The 20,032-nt window shown below is 36.2% G+C and overlaps 1 protein-coding gene across 1 annotated transcript in view; it reads left to right on the top strand.

Moving 5' to 3' along the window:
* The window catches only part of CEP192 (centrosomal protein 192), a 153,295-nt gene that overhangs the window by 119,575 nt on the left and 13,688 nt on the right, over nucleotides 1-20,032 (top strand). Inside the window, exons 37-42 of the mRNA XM_043978257.1 lie at nucleotides 6,374-6,479; nucleotides 10,835-11,027; nucleotides 13,881-13,960; nucleotides 14,405-14,500; nucleotides 18,509-18,628; nucleotides 19,803-19,918. Of these exons, the coding sequence (XP_043834192.1) occupies nucleotides 6,374-6,479; nucleotides 10,835-11,027; nucleotides 13,881-13,960; nucleotides 14,405-14,500; nucleotides 18,509-18,628; nucleotides 19,803-19,918 (711 nt within the window). The remainder of the gene's footprint in view (nucleotides 1-6,373; nucleotides 6,480-10,834; nucleotides 11,028-13,880; nucleotides 13,961-14,404; nucleotides 14,501-18,508; nucleotides 18,629-19,802; nucleotides 19,919-20,032) is intronic.

The following is a 20,032-nucleotide window of genomic DNA, read 5'->3' as shown; positions in this document are numbered from 1 at the left end:
CTCATTGACACTTTTAACACCAACTTTAATAGGCAGGAGAGACTTCTTGGAACAAGTCTTTAGAATCTAAGAAATGAAAAGGACTAAATAAAACCAACCTGTACCTGAATAGGAATACCTTTTGTATTAACCTCGAAATGGTTATTTAGTTACTGGTTAAAGAACTCTAATGAGAGGAAAGGCACTCCTTTTTGTACACCTAAGTTTTTCTCTTTTTTTCTTCCCACATTTAATTTATTTATTCATTCATTCATTCATTTATAATCATAAAGTATTTTATTATTTTCTAGTTACATGTAGAGATACTTTTCAACATTTGTTTTTATAAGATTTCTAGTTTCAAATTTTTCTCCCTCCCCATGATAGCAAGCAATCTGATATAGGTTATATATGTAGAGTCACATTAAACATATTTCTGCATTAGTCATACTGTGAAAGAAGAATTAGAGCAAAAGGGAAAAACAAAAGAAAAACAAAAAACGTGGAAACAGTATGGTTCAATCTGCATCTAGATGCCACAATTCTTTTTTTCTGGATTTGGAGAGCAGTTTTCATCATGAGTCCTTTGGAACTATCTTGGACCATTGTATTGCTGAGAAGAGTCAAGTCTTATCACAGTTGATCAACACACAATGTTGTTGATACTGTGTACAATGTTCTCCTGGTTCTGCTCTTCTCACTCAGCATCAGTTCATGTAAATTCTTCCAGGTTTCTCTGAAGTCTACCTGCTCATTGTTTCTTAGAGCACAATAGTATTCTATTACATTCATATACCACAACTTGTTTAGCCATTCCCCAATTGATGGGCATCCCCTCAATTTCCAATTCCTTGCCACCACAAAAAGAGCAGCTATAAATATTTTTGTACATGTGGGTGCTTTTCCCCTTTTTTATGATCTCTTTGGGAAAAAGACCTAATAATGGTATTGCTGGGTCAAAGGGAATGCACAGCTTTATAGCCCTTTGGGCATAGTTCCAAATTGCTCTCCAGAATGGTTGGATCAGTTCACAGCCCCAGCAACAATGCATTAGTGTTCCAATTTTTCCACAGTTTCTCCAACATTTATTATTTTCCTTTTTTGTCATTTTAGCCAATCTGATAGGTGTGAAGCAGTATCTGAGTTGTTTTAATTTGCATTTCTCTAATCAATAGTGATTTAGAGCATTTTTTCATGTGGCAATAGATAGCTATGATTCCTTCATCTGAAAACAGCCTGTTCATATCCTTTGACCATTTCTCAATTGAGGAATGATGTAGATTCTTATAAATTTGATTTAGTTCCCAGTATATTTTAGAAATGAGGCCTTTATCAGAAATACTGGCTATAAAAATTATTTCCCAGCTTTCTGCCTCTCTTCTAATTTTGGATGCATTGCTTCTGTTTGTACAAAACCTTTTTAATTTAATGTAATCAAAATCATCCATTTGCTTTTCATAATATTCTCTATTTCTTGTTTGGTCATAAACTGTTCTTTCCATAAATCTGAAACGTAGACTATTCCTTCCTCTCCTAATTTACCTATGGTGTCACCTTTTATGTCTAAGTCATGTACCCATTTTGACCATGTTAGTGTAAGGTGTAAGATGTTGGTCTATACCTAGTTTCTGCCATACTATCTTCCAGTTTTCCTAGCAGTTTTCTAAGTTTTTCTCTCCCCGCCCTGCCGAGGGCAATGAGGGTTAAGTGACTTGCCCAGGGTCACACAGATAGTTAATGTCAAGTGTCTGAAGCCGAATTTGAACTCAGGTCCTCCTGAATCCAGGGCCGGTGCTTTATCCTGTGCGCCACCTAGCTGCCCTCCTAAGTTTTTCTTAATGTCAGACTCATATCAGTACCTCTGCACTTCCACCTTTGGGGCCAAACAAAGCAAATCTTAATTCTATCATGAGAATAGTTATTTAAATGCTTTAAGACATATTCCTAGAGAAACATACTTAGTTTCTTTGACCAAGATCTTGCCACCACAGTCCTTGGTGCTGTCAAATGATTTGATATCAGAAAAAAGTATGATTTTATAATGACATTAAAGAATATTCATTACTTTCTTCTTTGTTGTTACAACCCAAGGACCATGGGACCTTTCCATCTGACTTCCAGCACTTGCGCTTGCTTTTGTGCTCTTTCTTTCCCTCCTTCCTTCCCTCCTTCTTCCTCTCCTTCCTACCCCCCATCTCCTCAATTATAATGTGACCTTGAGAGCAGAGTCTGTTTTGCTTTTTTCCTTGTATCCCCAGCCCAGTTCTTTGTGCTTAATGAATGCTTTTTCATTCATTCTGTACCATGTGCTGTAGTTGAGACATGGTGACTTGAATGAGTTGGATACTGTCGTTTTCTTGGGTTTCTATTCCCTGCTAACCATTTTTCTTCACAGCCAAAAGATCAGTTATTCAGTGATGAGAAAACAGAAGCATAGAACTGGATGGGGATGGTGGATGAGTAGGGAGAAAGGAATGCAGTAAGTAAATGGAAGAGAATTTTCAGTTTAAGAGATCTTTCCTAAGTGAGGGGAAAGGAAAACTTCATGGGGGGAGGGGGTGATTCCTGAATAGAGGTTTGAAAAGACGATAATTATACTTAGAGGCATAGGTAAGGAAGGGAGTGCATTTCTTGGCATGAAGGACAGCCTGTACAAATGCAAGGAAAGATAAAATGGTTACACTGTAAGTCTTTTCGTTTTAGTTTCTCCAGCAGTTTGTTTAATTCTGTATTTGTCTTTTATTTTTTTCTGTTAGATTTGCTCAAACTAGAAGACATGCCTGTCTTCTTGTAAGTTCAGCTAATTTATTCTTTGTGAATTTAGATGCATTTTGAACATACCAGTTTAATGTTGATGTTTTGTGAGAATATTATTACTGCCAGAGGCCCCCTGCCGAGAGAGCATGGGTTGAGCTTTCTAAGGTTCAGTGTCCCGAAGTTACCTCACATCAACAGGAGACTACTCTCAACTACTCAGCTTGAAGCAGTGTGTCAGGCAGTGGGTTTTGTCAGTTGGTTTTGGGAGTGGGTGGTTGGAACCTCATAGGGTTGGCAGCTGAACCAGGGATGATTGAGGTAGTTAGGGTTTTCCTATTCTTTCAGAGACACTTGTTCTCTCTTTGTTAGCCTCTAATATATTTTAATAAATGTTTAATACCTAAACTGTTAAACAGTTGTCCTAGTTAGCTTTACCCACAATGGGACAGATAGGGTAACCACACACATTTAGTTTTACCCATCACAGTTTGTTGTCTATGGTTCTTTTCAGCTTAATATAGTTCTTTTATTTATATCTTTTTTGTTGTGAATTTGTTTTAGCTTTGTCTGATATGATTGCAACTCCTGCTTTTTGAGATTCACCTGATACATAGTAAATTTCGTTCAATTCCTCACTATTCTTTGTATGTTTTTGGTTTCATTTTAAAATTTTCATTTATTTATTTATTCATTCGTTTGTTTGTTTGTTTTTGCGAGGCAATGAGGGTTAAGTGACTTGCCCAGGTTCACACAGCTAGTAAGTGTCAAGTGTCTGAGGTTGGATTTGAACTCAGGTCCCCTTGAATCCAGGGCTGGTGCTTTATCCACTGTGCCACCTAGCTGCCCCCTGTTTTTGGTTTTTAGATGTATTTCTTGTAAGCCCAGATTGTGTTTTTTTTTTTCCCTTTTTTTAACCTGTCACTCTCTTTTGTTATATTAGATAGTTTAATTGATTCCCATTTCAAGTTATGAAAGTTAGATTTATGTTTTTTCCCCATTTGTCTCTAATATAATTTTTTAAGTTAGGGATTTCGCCCATCATTCTCTGTAAGGACAGTTTATCTTCTCTTAATCTACTTTAAAATAACTCTGTTCTTCCCTTCATTCTTAAATCCTCCACTCTTTTTCTTTTTTAATAATCATTTTTGTAGTTTTGGAATTTTTCTCCAAAAATCTCCCCTTATCTTCCACTGCAATTTATATAGTTTGTTAGTTTAAATTTTTAATTTTCTGTGCCTTTTTCTAAAAAGGATTTCTTGTTCCCGTTCTCTTCATTGCTTCTCTTACCTTTCCATTAAGTATAGACCTTATGTTTAATTATTCCTTCTTTAGCCTCTGTATTCCTTATAGAATTAAAACTTTAAAGGTACCTATTTTGAGTTCCCTCTTCTAAGTAGTTTGTTTTATATTGCCTTGTAGGTCTTGCCTCTTTCCTCCCTTTTTCTGTTGTGCCTCACTCTTTGAAATACCAGTTCCTCCAGGTTAATAGAGAAGAGAGAAATTTCGACTCTTGGAAAGAATTTTACTGTCTTCCTAACTGCAATTCATTACTGCATTATCCTTTGCCCTTCCCCATAATCATTTTTTCTCACTTGCCATGAAATCTTCTTCATAGATCCAAGTCTTTCTACCTATCTTGGTGTGATTTGCTCCCAGATTTCTAATTCCTTTTCTTGAAACTGTAAGAATATTATTACCAGGGCCCTGCCCCTGCTGAGAGAGCGTGGGTTGACCTTTCTAAGGTCAGTCCAGCGTCCAGAAGTTACCTTACAGAACCTTGTTCCCGCCAGAGGATCTGAACTCTGACCTCGTCATGTTCTATTCGTGGACCACCTTCAAGTCATGTTAGTCAATGGACTTGCATGCTACTAGCCATCAGCTTGGAGCAGTGTGTGGGGACCGCCTCTTTCTGACTTGCAGGGAGCTTCAGCTGGCTGAGACATAGGATCTTCCTGTTGGTAGCCTGGGTCTGGTAGGTGAAGGCAGCTTTTTCTCCTCTCCAGTAAATCTTAGCTAGGCTTTCCTATGCTTTCAGTGACACGTGTTCTCTCTTTGCTAACCTCTAATATACTTTATTTTTTTATTTTATTTTATTTTATTTTTTGGTGAGGCAATTGGGGTTAAGTGACTTGCCCAGGGCCACACAGCTAGTAAGTGTTAAGTGTCTGAGTCTGGATTTGAACTCAGATACTCCTGAATCCAGGGCCAGTGCTTTATCCACTGCGCCATCTAGCTGCCCCTCTAATATACTTTAATAAATGCTTAATGCCTAAACTGTTGCTAAAGCTTCTAATTTATAAGTAAATCCTAGCTAGCTTTCTCCACACTGGGGACAGGAATAAGGTGACCACACATTTCGTTTTACAAAACAGCATGAGTGGTCCCTCAAAACATGAAATCTCTGCAAATTATAGTCATTGTAACTCTCCATACCCATTTCTAAAATGCTCTCTTCCTCCTTTCTTTCCTTCCTTCCTTTCTTCAGTGGGACACACTCCTACCACTGAAACAAGATTTCCTCTTTTCTTACCTCCTTTTTCAATTCTTGCCTTTGCCTCTTTGCTTATTCTTCCATAGAGTCTCTTTTTGCTTGCAAAGGTACAGAAGTTATTTTCCCTTCATTGTTAAACTTAGACTCGCTTTGAATATGTCACACATTTTCCTATATATTCTTCTTCCTTTGTCCCCTTTTATGCATCCTCTCATTTTGCAGTTTAGTCTCACCAAAATTCATTCACTTGTGTTTGGGGTGTTGTGAGGTTTACTTCATAATGTTTTAGTCCTGTTTTTCTACTATCCTTTGATTTCCATTTTTACTCTTGTTTGTGTGCTTTAAGAAAGGACTATTAATGATCTCTTATTCTTTTAATTTTGTGATCTTTGGTTGCTGTATTTGTTTACCTTTCTTGTGTTTCTGGTGTCTAGCATTAGGGAAAAACTATTTTGCTCAGTTCTGATTTTCTTCCTACAAAAGTTTCATGCACCTTTTTATGGAACATACCTCTTTTTCATTAATGGTTATGATCAATTTTGCAGGATATATGTAACCTCGAATTGCATCTTGAACTTTGTTCTTTGGAACATGTTCTATTCCCTCCTGAAGGTTCTGCTGGATGCACAATAATCTTGTGTTTTTCAAATTTCTTTCCCTTTATATTTGAAGGTTTTTGCCCTGGTCATTTGCAGAATATCTTGTCATTGAAATTGTGAAATATTACCATTGTATAACTTGGAGTTGGCAGCATAAGATTTTTTTTCCCTGTAGTCAATAAGTGGATTCTTTCTGTTGGTTCTGTTTTCTGTGTTCAGAAGTACTTTAAAGATTTTTATAATTTCTTGTTTTGTGGTATACAGATTATTTTAAAGAATGTCATTTTCTTCAGTTTATATTTGAAGGTTTTTATCAAAGGATTAATGAAATTGTAAAACAATAAAAACATGGTAAGTGGGAGTGATAATATGGAATGGAATTACTGGTTTGGGTTTTTTTAGTAGCTATGGGGAAAATGAAAAAAACTTAAGATAGTACTTGCGAAGAGTAGAACTGTGATCTCTATATGAACTGGCTTTGTTGTGGTATGATTGTTGTTATTGTGTAGAACAGGTTTATGTATTTGAAATTTTTTTTTTAATTTAGGAGTAGAGTACTAATTCTTGTAAGTCCTAATTCATCACTTGCCACAAAACCCTCAGCATTTCCTTGGAGTGGTCTGATCTATATACATTGTGACAATGGACAAAAGGTAACTGATAACGATTTTATTTTGGATCTTTTTTTTCCTTCAAAAATGGAAACTTTCCACCTGTTATTTGCTATTTACTAGTGAGGTTGCTGGCAGTCATATGCTTCAATTTTAAAAGGAAAGAGCACAGGAAAGGGTATAACTTTTGGTCCTTAATTACTACCACTCCTTTGAACCTTCCAAATCTCCCCTAACCCCCCTAAAAGGCTTTGTTTCTCTTTTTTAAAAAAAGCATCACCTCATGTGTTAAACATCATTAGGGAAAGAAGCCTTCTACAGTAAGTGAATTTCCCAGATTTTATTGCCTTTATGAAATCAGTTATTTTAATGCATTATAACCATTCCCTCTCAGATTATTGAGGGTTTGGGGCTATGTGTCCCGTACTGGAAGGTTTCCTAAACAGTTGTTGTTCTCTCAGTTTATTCATTAATTCTTCTTGTGTTGACATCCATGGTATGCTATTCTCATATAATCAGAACTTCAGAGTTAAGGGACTTTAAGGTTAATCTAATCCAAGCCCTAGATTGTTAGTAAAGTGAGATTTATACAAAGTTCAGCTTGTTCAAGGTCATTCAACTAGTTATGCCAGAATTAGCACTAGAGCACAGTTTTCTTGTCTAGTGTTCTGGCATAACTAGTATAAAACTAGTATAACTGGAGTAAAACACTGTTTGCTTGTCCTTCCTTCTCCTTTATCTGTTATCTAGAGTCTAATACGGAACTGGAAGTTGTGAAGGGAAAACCAGTAACCTAGTCTAGTAAGATCATTATTTTATGCATAAAATTAAGGCTACTAAGTCAATAAGTACTAACATGGAGATAGGGCTGTGCTTCATTTGTGGGAGATGAATTCATGGGCTTTAAAAAACCCTTTTTTTTTTTTTTTGTGCCACTTGGAGGCATGTTCTCTATAGTCAAAGCTAAACATGTAAGTGAGAGTTTGCTAGATAGCAGTCTGCTAAACCATTTTAGATACCACATCTGCTGGATTTGTTCAAACATTTTTTTACTTTAAAAGAAATTTAATAAATAAATAATCAGGACATTGAGTGTTTAATTGTTAAGGTGTTCACAGAAACCGCTATAGTTATAATTTAGCTCAGAGTTTATCTTATTAGCCTCTAGGAGTCTTAAATCCAGAATCTCTTATTTGAAAACTGTAGGACACTGTCTTGCAATTGAAGTATATATGAAATGATTTTAGGGAGGAAGACACTAATTACTAGCTGAGGAAGGACAATCTTCATGTAAAATGGGAGTAGTTAAGAAAGGAGTACATTACAAGCATAGTGTATAGCTAATGCAAAAGCAGAGATACAAGAGAGAGTGAAGGGTAGGAAGAAGGCTAGTTTGGCAAGACTTGAGTGTCTGCAAGAGAAAATATATCATAAGGCTAGAAAGATGGTTTTGAGCCTAATCGTGAAGAGCTTAAATGCCAGAGGAGTTAGCATTTGATTTTAGAAGTTAATAGGGAGCCACTGAAGTTTATTGTATTATAGTAAAAGTATGTCATATTCAGACCTGTGCTTTAGGAATATAATTTTCACAGCCATGTGAAAAATGGATTTGTGACAATTAAAAACATGAGAGACATAATTTCTGGGTAATTTAATAATTTTATTAATAAGCTGGCAAGTTATTAATAAAAGGATGGTATTTGGCTGTCTCTCTCACACCAAAGACCCCCAATGGCGATGGGGGTCTCAGTTTATATGTCCTTCTAATTGTAGGAGGTCCATCACATAGCAATCAAATCCATTTGGTTAACAACAATCAAATCTAATTGGTTGACATAATTGGAGGTGGATTATATTAAAACAAAGTCCCTGGGGACAGCTAGGTGGTGCAGTGGATAGAGCACCAGCCCTAGATTCAGGAGGACCCGAATTCAAATCCGGCCTCAGATCCTTGACACTTAGTAGCTGTGTGACCCCTGGGCAATTCACTTAACCCCAATTGTCTCACCAAAGAAACAACAAAAACAAATAAAGAAAATGAAGTCCCTGGATATGGATATGATTCAGGTCACTGAGCTCTTGGTAATAATATCAGAGAATGAATGTGAGCCTCCCACCCAAAGTGATCAGAGCAAAATAGTTTCCACCTAGGTATGGTTATGAAGGCCGAATCTCATCAGTGAAGGCCTTTGGGTATTTAGATAAATTTACCTGTCTTCACCCAGGATTCTTTGTAAGTTTTGGTTGGGCTTGACCCAGATGAAAGGATTTGATGGAATGTCTCAAGGAGAACTTAACTTTGGACTGGGGAGAGGAGAGAGAAAGGACTAAGAAAGAAGGGGAGATCACTGGGTCCTCTAAGATATTGATTATTAATAATTATTTCTCACAGATTGGAAAGGAGAGAGACTTGATTCAGGGAAACCAGGTAGGCTGTGGAAATTGTAAAAGTGAGTGGTGATGAGAATATAGATGATGGCCCTTTGAGTAGGGATAAGGGGACAGATGAGAGATGTTATGAAGGTAAAAGAACCAAAATCAGTTTCAGACTGATTGGATATGTGAGGCAAAAGATTGAGACAAGGATGACAAGAGTTTTTGAACCTAGGTAACTAGAAGGATAGTGCTGCCCTTGATGGAAAAAGGAAAGTTTGGTAGAGGAATGGCTTTGAAAGAGAGGGGTGGTAAGAGAATGCAGAAGTGTAGAATTTGAGATGCTACTGGGGTATCTAATTCAAAATATTCAGTTGGCATTTGGTAGTGTAGTATAGGAGTTCAAGGAGAGTGAAACAGGAGCTGGGTATGTAGATCTGATCTGGGAGTCCTCATCTGCATGGAGATAAGTAAACCTATCAGAGCTGATGAGGTCAACAAGACAGAGTATGTAGTGAGAAGAGGGTATAGGAATAGAGCCTTGGAATGTTTCCATACTTAGGAAGGGGTGCAGAATCATTGAGTTAAGATTTGAAAAGGACCTCAGTGGCCATCTTGTTCAACCCATACCCAAAAAGAATCCCCAGCATAATATACACAAGTAGTCATCCAACTTTTGAAAGCTTTGAAGGAGACAAAACCCACCACTTCTCTAGGCAGCCCATTCCACATTTGTTCAGCTCTAATTGTTAGGAAGTTTTTCTTGACATCAAGCCTAAATTATCCTCTTTGCAACTTCCATCCATTGCTTTTAGTTCTATTCTCTGAGGCCAAATAGAACAAATCCTATAGATACTTGAGGACACATTAGATCTCCTTTGAATTTTTCTCAACATTAAATATGTTTACTTCTTTAAACTTATCTTTATGGGATGTGGACTCAAAGTACTTCATCATCCTTGTTGCCCTCCTTTGGATACTAGCTTATTGTTGTCCTTAGGCTGTGGTGCCCAGAATTAAACATGGTAGTCCAGATACAGTATGATGAGGGCACACTAAAGTCAAGACTTTGTCCTTATTGCTGGAAATTATACTCTTCAACGTAGCCTAGGATTGCATTAGCTCTTGACTCATTGAGCTTACAATCTATTAAAATCCCAATACCTTTTTTAAAACAACTATTGTCTATCCATGTTTTCCCCTATTTTACCTTTGTAGAGTTGATACACGTTTAACTGAATGTATTTTTTTCACCAAAAAGACATAACTTTAAAGGAAATAAAACCTGCCTCGTTCATATATTTAGCATTTGTGGGAGATCTCACCTCAGACACTTTGTGACCCTGGGCAAGTCACATAAGCTCAATTGCCTCAAATATCTGGGGCCATCTCTGATTGTCCTGATCTATATCTTGCCACTGGACCCAGATGGCTCTGGAGGAGAAAGTGAGGTTGGTGACCTTGCACAGTCCTCCCTCACTTAAATTCAGTTGGGTTCAAATCATGGCATCACTCTGATGTCATGGTTCTCTTTGAGAATGAAGGACAAACAACAACAATTTGTGGGAGATTACTGAAGATTGTTATCTCAAAATTAGTTCTCTTTCTAATAACTACTTTCTATAGATTTAGCCATCTTAAGGGATCTATTAATGTGTAGGGTCTAAAATAGAAAAGAATCACCTTGGGGAGGAGGACCTGATTTCAAATCCGGCCTCAGACACATGGCATTTAATAGCTGTGTGACCCTGGGCATGTCACTTAACCCTCATTGCCCTGGGGGGGAAATCACCTTTGAAGATGCATTAACTTCCTGCTACACTGAAGGAATAGTTTAATTGGTACTTTGTATGAAAGAATGCTTGCAAAGATGTCTAAGTTCTGTTTTAAGGAGATATGATTAAAGGCAGTCACTTCTATTAAGTTTATCAATATGCTTTTGTATATTGAAATTTTAAAAATACATATATGCTTTTTTCTTTGTTTATATATTTATATTTCCTTTCCCTGTTTTATTTCAAAAGGTTGTAAAGGTACAAATTCGAGAAGACATTACTAAGGAAGATCCTTCATCACTCTTGGCCTCCAAACAAATTTTAAGATCTGAGTCTCCAGTGAGTCATATGGTAAAACCATTTATAAAACCACCCTCAACAAAAGCTGAAATAAAAACTAAAACCATCACTTTTCCTGAAACAGAACCTGGTGAAACCTCAGGTATTAAAACCCCAAATCACGTAATTAAAATACTAAGTGCTGTGTAGGTTCTACTTCTGTTGTTATGCATATAGCAATAATAGATGTAATAATTTGTAGGTGGGTTTTTGTGGGGGAGGAAGGTGGGATCATTTGTTTTGTGACTCTCAAATCTAAAACATTGAAAACTTTGGAGTTGAAGCCTACGTGGGAGAATTTTCAAGGCCATCATTTTGTTCTTAATGACTTCTCCCTGTCAGCCATCCCTATCCCTACCTAGTTTGGGGGGTGGGTGGGTATGGGGGGGGGTTGATTTATTTGGTTTTGATGAGGCAATTGGGGTTAAGTGACTTCCTGAGGGTCACACAACTAGTAAGTGTCTGAGGTCGGATTTGAATTCAAGTCCTCCTAAATCCAGGCTGGTGCTTTATCCACTGTGCCACCTAGCTGCCCGCCTAGCTTTGTTTCTGAGAACTGAGTTATTTCTTGGAGCTTCTAGCTTTGCCTCATAAAACTAGGTATCCCAGACTTAAAATAAACCAATGATGGGTTAGCAGTATAAGCAGACTAAATGCACTAAATGTTGTATGACCTAAGAGAATTTAATATTGGAAAATAAATTGCAGAATTTTTAGGAGAAAAAATATGTAGACTTTCTTTGAAAAATGTCATTTTTGGAAGAGAAAAGGTATAGAGAAATGGCTATATTTAGTTGGATTCTTTAAAACATCCTATTTGAGGGTTATTATGTGATGTATTTCTTTGATTCTCTCTCCCCCTTTTCTACCAGAATGCTGAAGTTGACTATGCGATCATTGTTCAGATACTTTTAGGGAGTATTTATTCATTCATTCATTTATTTTTGGGGGGGGGGCAGGGCAGTGAGGGTTAAGTGACTTGTCCAGGGTCACACAGCTAGTACGTGTCAAGTGTCTGAGGCCAGATTTGAACTCAGGTCCTCCCGAATCTAGGGCTGGTTCTTTATCTACTGCGCCACCTAAGCTGCCCCGAATCTGTATTTTTTTAAAGTGTAATAAGGTTATTGTTGCTAAAGACATGTGGGAATTTGTAATGTGTGTGTATGTGTGTGTTGACACTTAGAGTCAATTAGTAAGTTTTCACTAAACATTTCCTTTCCACAAAGTGCTAAGGATACAGAGTAAAAATAGAAATTAACCCCTGCCTTCAGGAAGTATACATTATAAAGGGAGAGACAACATATACATTAATAAATATATGTATAATATGTCAAAATGAGTACAAGGTGGGGCAGCTAGATGGTACAGTGGATAGAGCACTGGCCCCGGAATCAGGAGTACCTGAGTTCAAATCCAGCCTCAGACACTTAACACTTACTAGCTGTGTGACCCTGGGCAAGTCACTTAACCCCAGTTGCCTCACTTTAAAAAAAAAAAAAATGAGTAGAAGGTAAATTTGAGGTGGAAGTGGACAAATAATTGGGATCAGGAAAAGTTTCTTGTATAAGATGGCCCTTGAGCTGAGTCTTGAATAAAACAGGGAATTCCACGAGGTAACTGTGAGTAGAGAACATGGAGGACAAACAATGACAGGCATAGATATGGGAAATGGAGCCTTTACACGTAAGGAACAGCAAGTAGGCCTGTGCTGTGCTGAGGTTCTTAAGCTGATGTCTCTAAACTCTCAGGGGGAAAAATTATAACTATTTCAACAGAATTTATTTTTAATCTTCCAAATTTTATCTTTTTAAAACATGATTCTGAATAGCATCCTTAGGCTTCACTAGGTTGCCATACGGCTCCATAACACTAAAAAGGTTAAGAACTCTGCATCACAGTACTTACTCTTTGGCTGGTATTGTGATGTTGCACAGTTTTTCTATTTATACAAGTATTATTTCATTAAACCTGGAGTTGAAATGGTAACTTAGTAATGAATAGGAATATTAAAATCCTATTTTATTGTGCCTAAAAATTAGAAAGTGTTTAAAGATAGGAAACAAGAATCAGAATCATTATCAAAATTAAAAAAAAAATTAAATTCCATGCCAAGCTTTTTCAGATCAAGCTTTTTTCCCCCTTTATTTCATCTATCTTTACAAAATTTGAGAGCTAAGAGTTTCAAAGATGTTAATGTCTTTCAGGTAATAGTAGTGGTACTGATTGGATTGAGAAAAAAATGATCTTTTTGTGATACATTTCCCATATAATGATTCCTTAAAATACCTTGTAATTCACTACGCTTGCCCTTCTCAAATTGGATAATACTATTTTAATTGCAATTTCCTTTTATAACTGCCATATTAGTAATATATATGTCCACATACATATAAAGGAAATACTATGTATCTCCACACTTTTAATTGATACTGCAAGAAAATCTGTATATATATCTGTGTGTGTGTGTGTGTGTGTGTGTATATATATATATATATATATATATATATATATATATATATATATATATATATATACACACAAATGTAACTGCAGTAGAGATATGTAGTAAATGTTACTTTAAAAAAAAAGACTTTTCTGGAATTAAATAGAATATAATATAGCCAACATTTATTAAGTACCTACTGTGTGCAGAGGACCTTGATAGATGCTAGGGAGAGAGAAAATTTTAGATGAGAGACAGTCTCTTAATTAAGGAGTGTTTATAGTCTCTTTGGGAGATAACCCATAATAACAACTATTAAACACAATATTGTCTGATAAATAATACATCAGAGAACTGCAAAATAAGAGTGCAGCATGAGGTCTTGGGGGAAGGTTAACAACTTAGAGGAAATTAGAAATGAAGTGTGACTTAAAATCTCTTCATCTTATTTACCTTATCTGGGTTAACTTGTTTGAGTTGGGTTTGGTTTACAGATTTGTGTTTTCCTTCTAGAAAGTTATCTAGAACTTGAAAATCATGGTGATGAAGAAGTAAAGTGGAATTTATCATCTTTTGTGCCACCTTATGTCAAGGTCAGTAACAGTAATCTAAAGTATATAATTTTTCTCTTTTTTTGCCAAAAAATTTATTAGCTCCATTTTTTGGTTGCTGTATTTTAAATTGATCCTAGCACATACTCAAACATCAGTATACTAGCTTTATTTATTCTGTCATTTGATGTAAGTGGGTTCCCCTTCTTGCCACCCCATTTAGAAATTTGGCAGAAAGTAATCATGTATAGTAGAAAGAGCCCTGGACTAGGAACCTGAAGACTTGGATTCCAGTCAGTCTCACTGCTTTTTGTTAATTGTTAATTATTTTGTTATTTCTAAGATTTCCTTCTCTGCCACCTAGGATGGCTGTGAAGATTAAATGACTTGATGAACATACTTTGTAAAATAGTAAAACACTATACAAATGTAAAGTGCTAGTTTTGGTGCGGAATTCATCTTTGTTCTTATTTTCCCTTTCTGTAGGATGTTGATGAGAGTGGAGATGTCTTTAGAGCTGCTTACACAGCTTTCAGATGTTCTCGTATTTCCGGTACATTAGAAGGTCACGGAAAACAAAAGGTGAAGTCAGTCACTTTGTTGAGCAACACTGTTAAAGTCATTTAGACTTTGTCATTTTAATTAGACATGATACTGTATGGGACAGTTAACTTCATACAAATGAACATTTTCTCTATTATCCTAAGTTATACCACCTAACTCTGGCCAACTTGCTCAGCTGTCATTAAATATTTATTAAGCAACTATTGTGTTCCAGCTGCTGGACTAGTGATAGAAATACGAAAGTGAGGTGGCCTGTATCCTGGAGAAGCTTATGTTTTATGTTTAACAAATGAATAGTGAGTGACACGGAGGACCATTGAAGAGCCTAAGTATCTGAAAACAGTTCACAGTGTATATATTGCTGACAGGTCAGTGTCATTATTTGTGAGGAATGCATTTTTACTTTAAACTCCAGTCTTAGTGATGCCCTATAACTTGGAGGATACTCATTGCTATGGATCCATTATTATTTGTTCTGTAAGATTCTTGCCCAAGATTTCCTCTAAATTCTCCATAGAGCATCTACCTAACATCCTAGAGGCCTTGCTTTTACTATTTTGTGGGGTACCAGTATAGCAGCTGGATATTTATCAGCTGTCTCTCATCTCTGAGATCAGCCCTACTCCTTTTCTACTATGTCTCCTCTGACATAGTCTTCATGTTGTTTTTACACATTCAGCTTGTCATTGGTAAAATCTACCATATCTTTCTATTATTGCTTTTTAGGTAATTTATGATTTTTATGTTTTTCAAGGTTGTGGTCTTCAGTGATTCACAACCATGTAGTGTTTATGAAGAAATATTTTCTGTTAGACATAGTTTTTGGTAGATGCAAAGAGTTTAAAATCATTGCAAGTTAGTCATTCCCTAAATACAGTCTAGCCTTATATCTTCCTACTACTTAGTTCTAGAGCCAGCTTATTTTTTTATCTGAAGTACTTGTTTGAGATATACATGTCAATGGACAAATTCAGTAGTCTACTAATCTAGCTGCTTTCATAGTCTGGGCAATATATTTGTTTTAATTGACTATTTTTCAGTGTGAATTAATCTTTCACATTGTTGCAGATTTCATCAAAGTTACTTTGTAAATGGTGTGACATCACTTTGAGTTTAGAAACATTTTGAAACCCTATCAAAAGGGAATCCTTTTGTTGGACTTTATACCAGACCTCTTTTGTAACACTGACCAATGTTTGAAACTTGTTTTAAGAACTCATTCAAAAGCAAAACTTTGCAGAACTATGAAATGATAGTTCTATATTTAATAGAGTTTTGTATAATCCTGTGATAAACATGTGAGACAAAAGGTTATTTAAAGAGAGCCATCAAGTCCTATTTGCTTTACTGAGTCAGAGGCTTGCTTATAATAAGAAAACACACTGGGGCCTTATAATTGTTACAGTTCTCAGACTCAGATAGTTGAGTGACTGCAGAAATGTGGTCCACTCTTGAAAACTGCCTATAAAAAGCCCTTATGTCTTAGATTTTTGCCAGGGATACCTTAATGTGTGTGTAGAGTATCCCTAAGGAGATTTTTTACAAAGATGAAAAATTAGGTGTATGCTCAGAAGTCTTGGTGTCTTGCCTTTAAAAAAATATAGATAGATAGATAGCTAATAACCTTTTCTATAACTAATAAGCTTTTCCATTTTTAAAAAACTGTTCCCTTGTAACTTAAATAGGCAATTCCCTAATTGCCTTTAAAGTTTGTGAATTTGTTGATGGTTTTCTTTAGTATGTAATTGATCAGGTCTGACTTCCTGATTTTTCTATCACTTTTGGTGCCATTTCTACTTCAAATGGTACATTAGGTACAAAGGTTTCAGAGTCCAAATGTCAGGACTCCCACAGTTATTGTCAAAATTTTTATAAAACCACTGAGATGTCTGTCTTTTTTTCCATCTTATTTTCTTTTTTTGTTTATTTATTTGGAGGCATTTGGGGTTAAGTGACTTGCCTGGGAGTCACACAGCCAGTAAGTGTCTGAAGCCAGTTTTGAATTCAGGTCCTCCTGATTCCAGGGCTGCTGCTCTATCTACTGTACCAACTAGCTGCCTTCCATCTATTATCTTACCAGTTTCACCTACAGAAGTTCTCTGGGTAATCTAGTTTGTCAATGTGTTTCACCAATTGTTTTTCACTATTTTGTGAGGGGTTGTCTATAACCTTAAATAATTTCCTCCTCATTTGTGTTTTGCAAATGTGCTTGTATTCTAAACTCCGGCCCCTCTCCCCCCCCCCCCCCCCCCAGCCATGTCTTTCTAATTAGTTTGGAGATTGCATGTGCTGGTTAATGTGATTTCTGGGTTTTGTTGTTGTTCTTTGTGGTGACGATTATATGTCAATGCATCTTCTCCAGAAAGTAGTAATGAAGTCACTGTTCTTTAGTTTTACCCATTTTGGGAGCCTTAGTTTAAATTTTAGTTCCTATGATTCTTTTCAGTGTCTTCTCATTATTCTTTTGTCTTATTTAGTTTTTACTTTGATATTTACTTCAGCCAGCCAGTGGTTTGACTGAATAGAGACTCGCTGATTCTAAATTAACCATAATGTTTATATTTAGTTAACTTCTCTATTAAAATATATGGAGCCTCATTTTTGTGTGTTATTTGTTATTACCTTTCCATGCCTCATAACTCTTAAAGAAAAAAGGCATAATGTACAGATAGGAATTTTCTAGGTTGTCTATATAAGTCTTTGTTTTCTTTAGTTCCTTAATCCCAAACTATTTTCCAACATTGCCCTCTTCCCATGCCCACATTGTTGTTACTAAATATTAAAGTGTATGTTGACTTTGGAAGATTTTTGTTAATTTTTGTAGAACTTGGCTACTATATCCTTTGGAAGGAGCGTTTTGTTTATACTCATAGTGAATTTAGTAAAGCAAAATGACCAAATATTCTGTTTGATTGTTTCTTGTAACTTTGGGGTGTTTGATGAAAAAGATTTTACCAGCTCTTACATTTGCCTTTTCAGCGAGAACCTATGAACTACCCTTCCATTAAGTTGCCACTTGTTTACATGATCTTGCTTAATGAATAATAAATATCATTATGGATGTAGTTCATTTCCTACAGTACCGTGATTGGTCATTTTCCAGGAATCACCTATTGAAAATATTTATAGATAAGGTGTTCTAAAAACTGTTAACACTTTTATGACAGAGTAGTCATGTCAGTGACAAAATTTGTTATAAATATTGTGAGGTTTCAAAGATAGATAATGCCATATCCAAAATCTTCTACCTTGCATGTAGATCCTAAATTTTAGTTCTGTCTTTTGGCCAGTAGAGGGTTGCATAAGGAGAACAATAAAATGAATATATCCCCAACTCTTGATTATATGTCTGTGGTTTAATCTACTGAACCCTCTCTAGCCTGCTTCCTCATTTAGCTCTCCTACACAACAGCTGTAGTGTAATTTGAGAACCACCCCCAACCCCACCCCCAACAATGTACTTTTGGAGGTGTTGATTTATATGAAGTATTTTGGACCCAGAATTGAATTAGTCCACTTGAAATAGAATTGAACAAGCTTTTTTCCCCCTAAGAAGTGACAGATATGACCAACTCTAAGCATTTGTTGCTCTATTTCTTCGTTTGAAAGCTTTTTCTTAGCAACCTAACAGAAAAATAAGTATCAACGTTTAGTAATTGTTGTTTGTCCTTCATTCTCAAAGAGGACCATGACATCAGGAAGTGATGTCATGACTTCTTGTGAGTTGGTTTTAAGTGAGGGACATTTGCAAAGTCACCAGCCTCACTCTTTCCTCCAGAGCTATATGGGTCTAGTGGCAAGGTAGAGATCAGGACAACTGGAGATGGCCCCAGATGTTTGAGGTAATCAGGGTTAAGTGACTTGCCCAGGGGTCACACAGCTAGTAAGTGTCTGAGATTGAATTTGAACTCGGGTCCTTCTGACTGCAGGGCCAGTGCTCTATCCACTGCATCATCTAGGTGCCCCTCAATATCTAGTAATAACAACAGATAAAATGTTACAAAAGTGTTTATGTTTGTTTTGTAGGTTGCCATCACTTTTTTACCAAGACATAGAGGGAATTATGCTCAGTTTTGGGATGCTGAGTGTTATCCAAGTGCAGCACCTCACATGAAACATACACTAAGATTTCAGCTATGTGGACTAGTAAGTATTATAAATGAAAGAAAAAAAGTATTAAATGCTTATTATGTGCCATATATTGTAACTTAATTCCTGTAATTAAAGTAACTTTTAAAAATGAAAATTATGCTTTTAGATGTTCTTAGTGAAAAATACATTTTTGTTCCTTTTGGTATGGAGGGATCAGGAAAAGATTGCTTTCCTTCTGTGTGGTATTCTTAACTGCTGTACATATTAGCTATATCTGCTGATGGGAATTGGCATGTGTCTTGCGTACGTATATATATGTATGCCTATATATAGTAGGATTAGATGTATTATTAAGATGTATAAAAGTCATAAGCAAAGTTGGAGGATAATTAGTGACTTAATTATTTTAATGTATTAACTATGTCAATGAAAAATCCATTAGTACCACATTTAAAGTGCTTTCAGTAGGAGATATTTTACATCTTTTACTTCTTTTTATAATTTTTTTTTTTTTTTTGGTGAGGCAATTGGGGTTAGGTGACTTGCCCAGGGTCACACAGCTAGTAAGTGTTAAGTGTCTGAAGCCAGATTTGAAGTCAGGTACTCCTGACTTCTGGGCCAGTGCTCTATCCACTGAGCCGCCTAGCTGCCCCTTTTGCTTCTTTTTAAGAGCTTTGATATAGCAGAAAGATGGATGGAGCATCTGGAAACGTGGGTTCTGTTTGTGGATTCTGACACTAATTATTTGTGTGATTTTGGATGAATCACTTAACCTACCAACCTCAGGCTCCTCATTGGTAAAATGTGGATAACTACCTTATTTACCTCAGTGTTGCTGTAAGATCAAATTAGAAAGTCTATGAAAATGTTTTACAAACTATAAAGTAGCATTAAAAAATAGCTGCCTAGGGGGCAGCTAGGTGGCGCAGTGGATAGAGAACCGGCCCTGGAGTCAGGAGTACCTGAGTTCAAATCCGGCCTCAGACACTTAACACTTACTAGCTGTGTGACCCTGGGCAAGTCACTTAACCCCAACTGCCTCACTTAAAAAAAAAAGAAAGAAAGAAATAGCTGCTTAATAAGTAAATAAATAAATAAATGAAAAAAATTTTTTTTTAATAGTAAAGTGAAGGCTTTAGGAAAAAAAAGGAAATAGCTGCCTAATAGGTTCATTGTCTTTACATGACCAAGACTGTTTTTTTCCTCTTTATATCTTTCTTTCTAATAGAGTATTAGTCCAGAAAATATATCTGAAAGAATTTCCACAAATGCTCTTGTAAAAACAGATAATCTAGCTAGGTCCAGAAGACGAGGTGGCGCTGAGGCTTCTGTTCCTACTACTCGGTATGTGTTTGTTTATGACATGCTTATAAATTTTCAAAGACTTATGTGCATAGAAAACACTAATTAGACATACATAATTTTAATGATGGCATATCATAGCTAGTTCATGTCGAT

This window comes from Dromiciops gliroides, chromosome 1 (genome assembly GCF_019393635.1).
Source record: "Dromiciops gliroides isolate mDroGli1 chromosome 1, mDroGli1.pri, whole genome shotgun sequence".
NCBI lineage: Eukaryota > Metazoa > Chordata > Mammalia > Microbiotheria > Microbiotheriidae > Dromiciops > Dromiciops gliroides.
The sequence above is the reverse complement of the archived record's forward strand: the minus strand, read 5'-3'. Positions and strand labels throughout refer to the sequence as shown.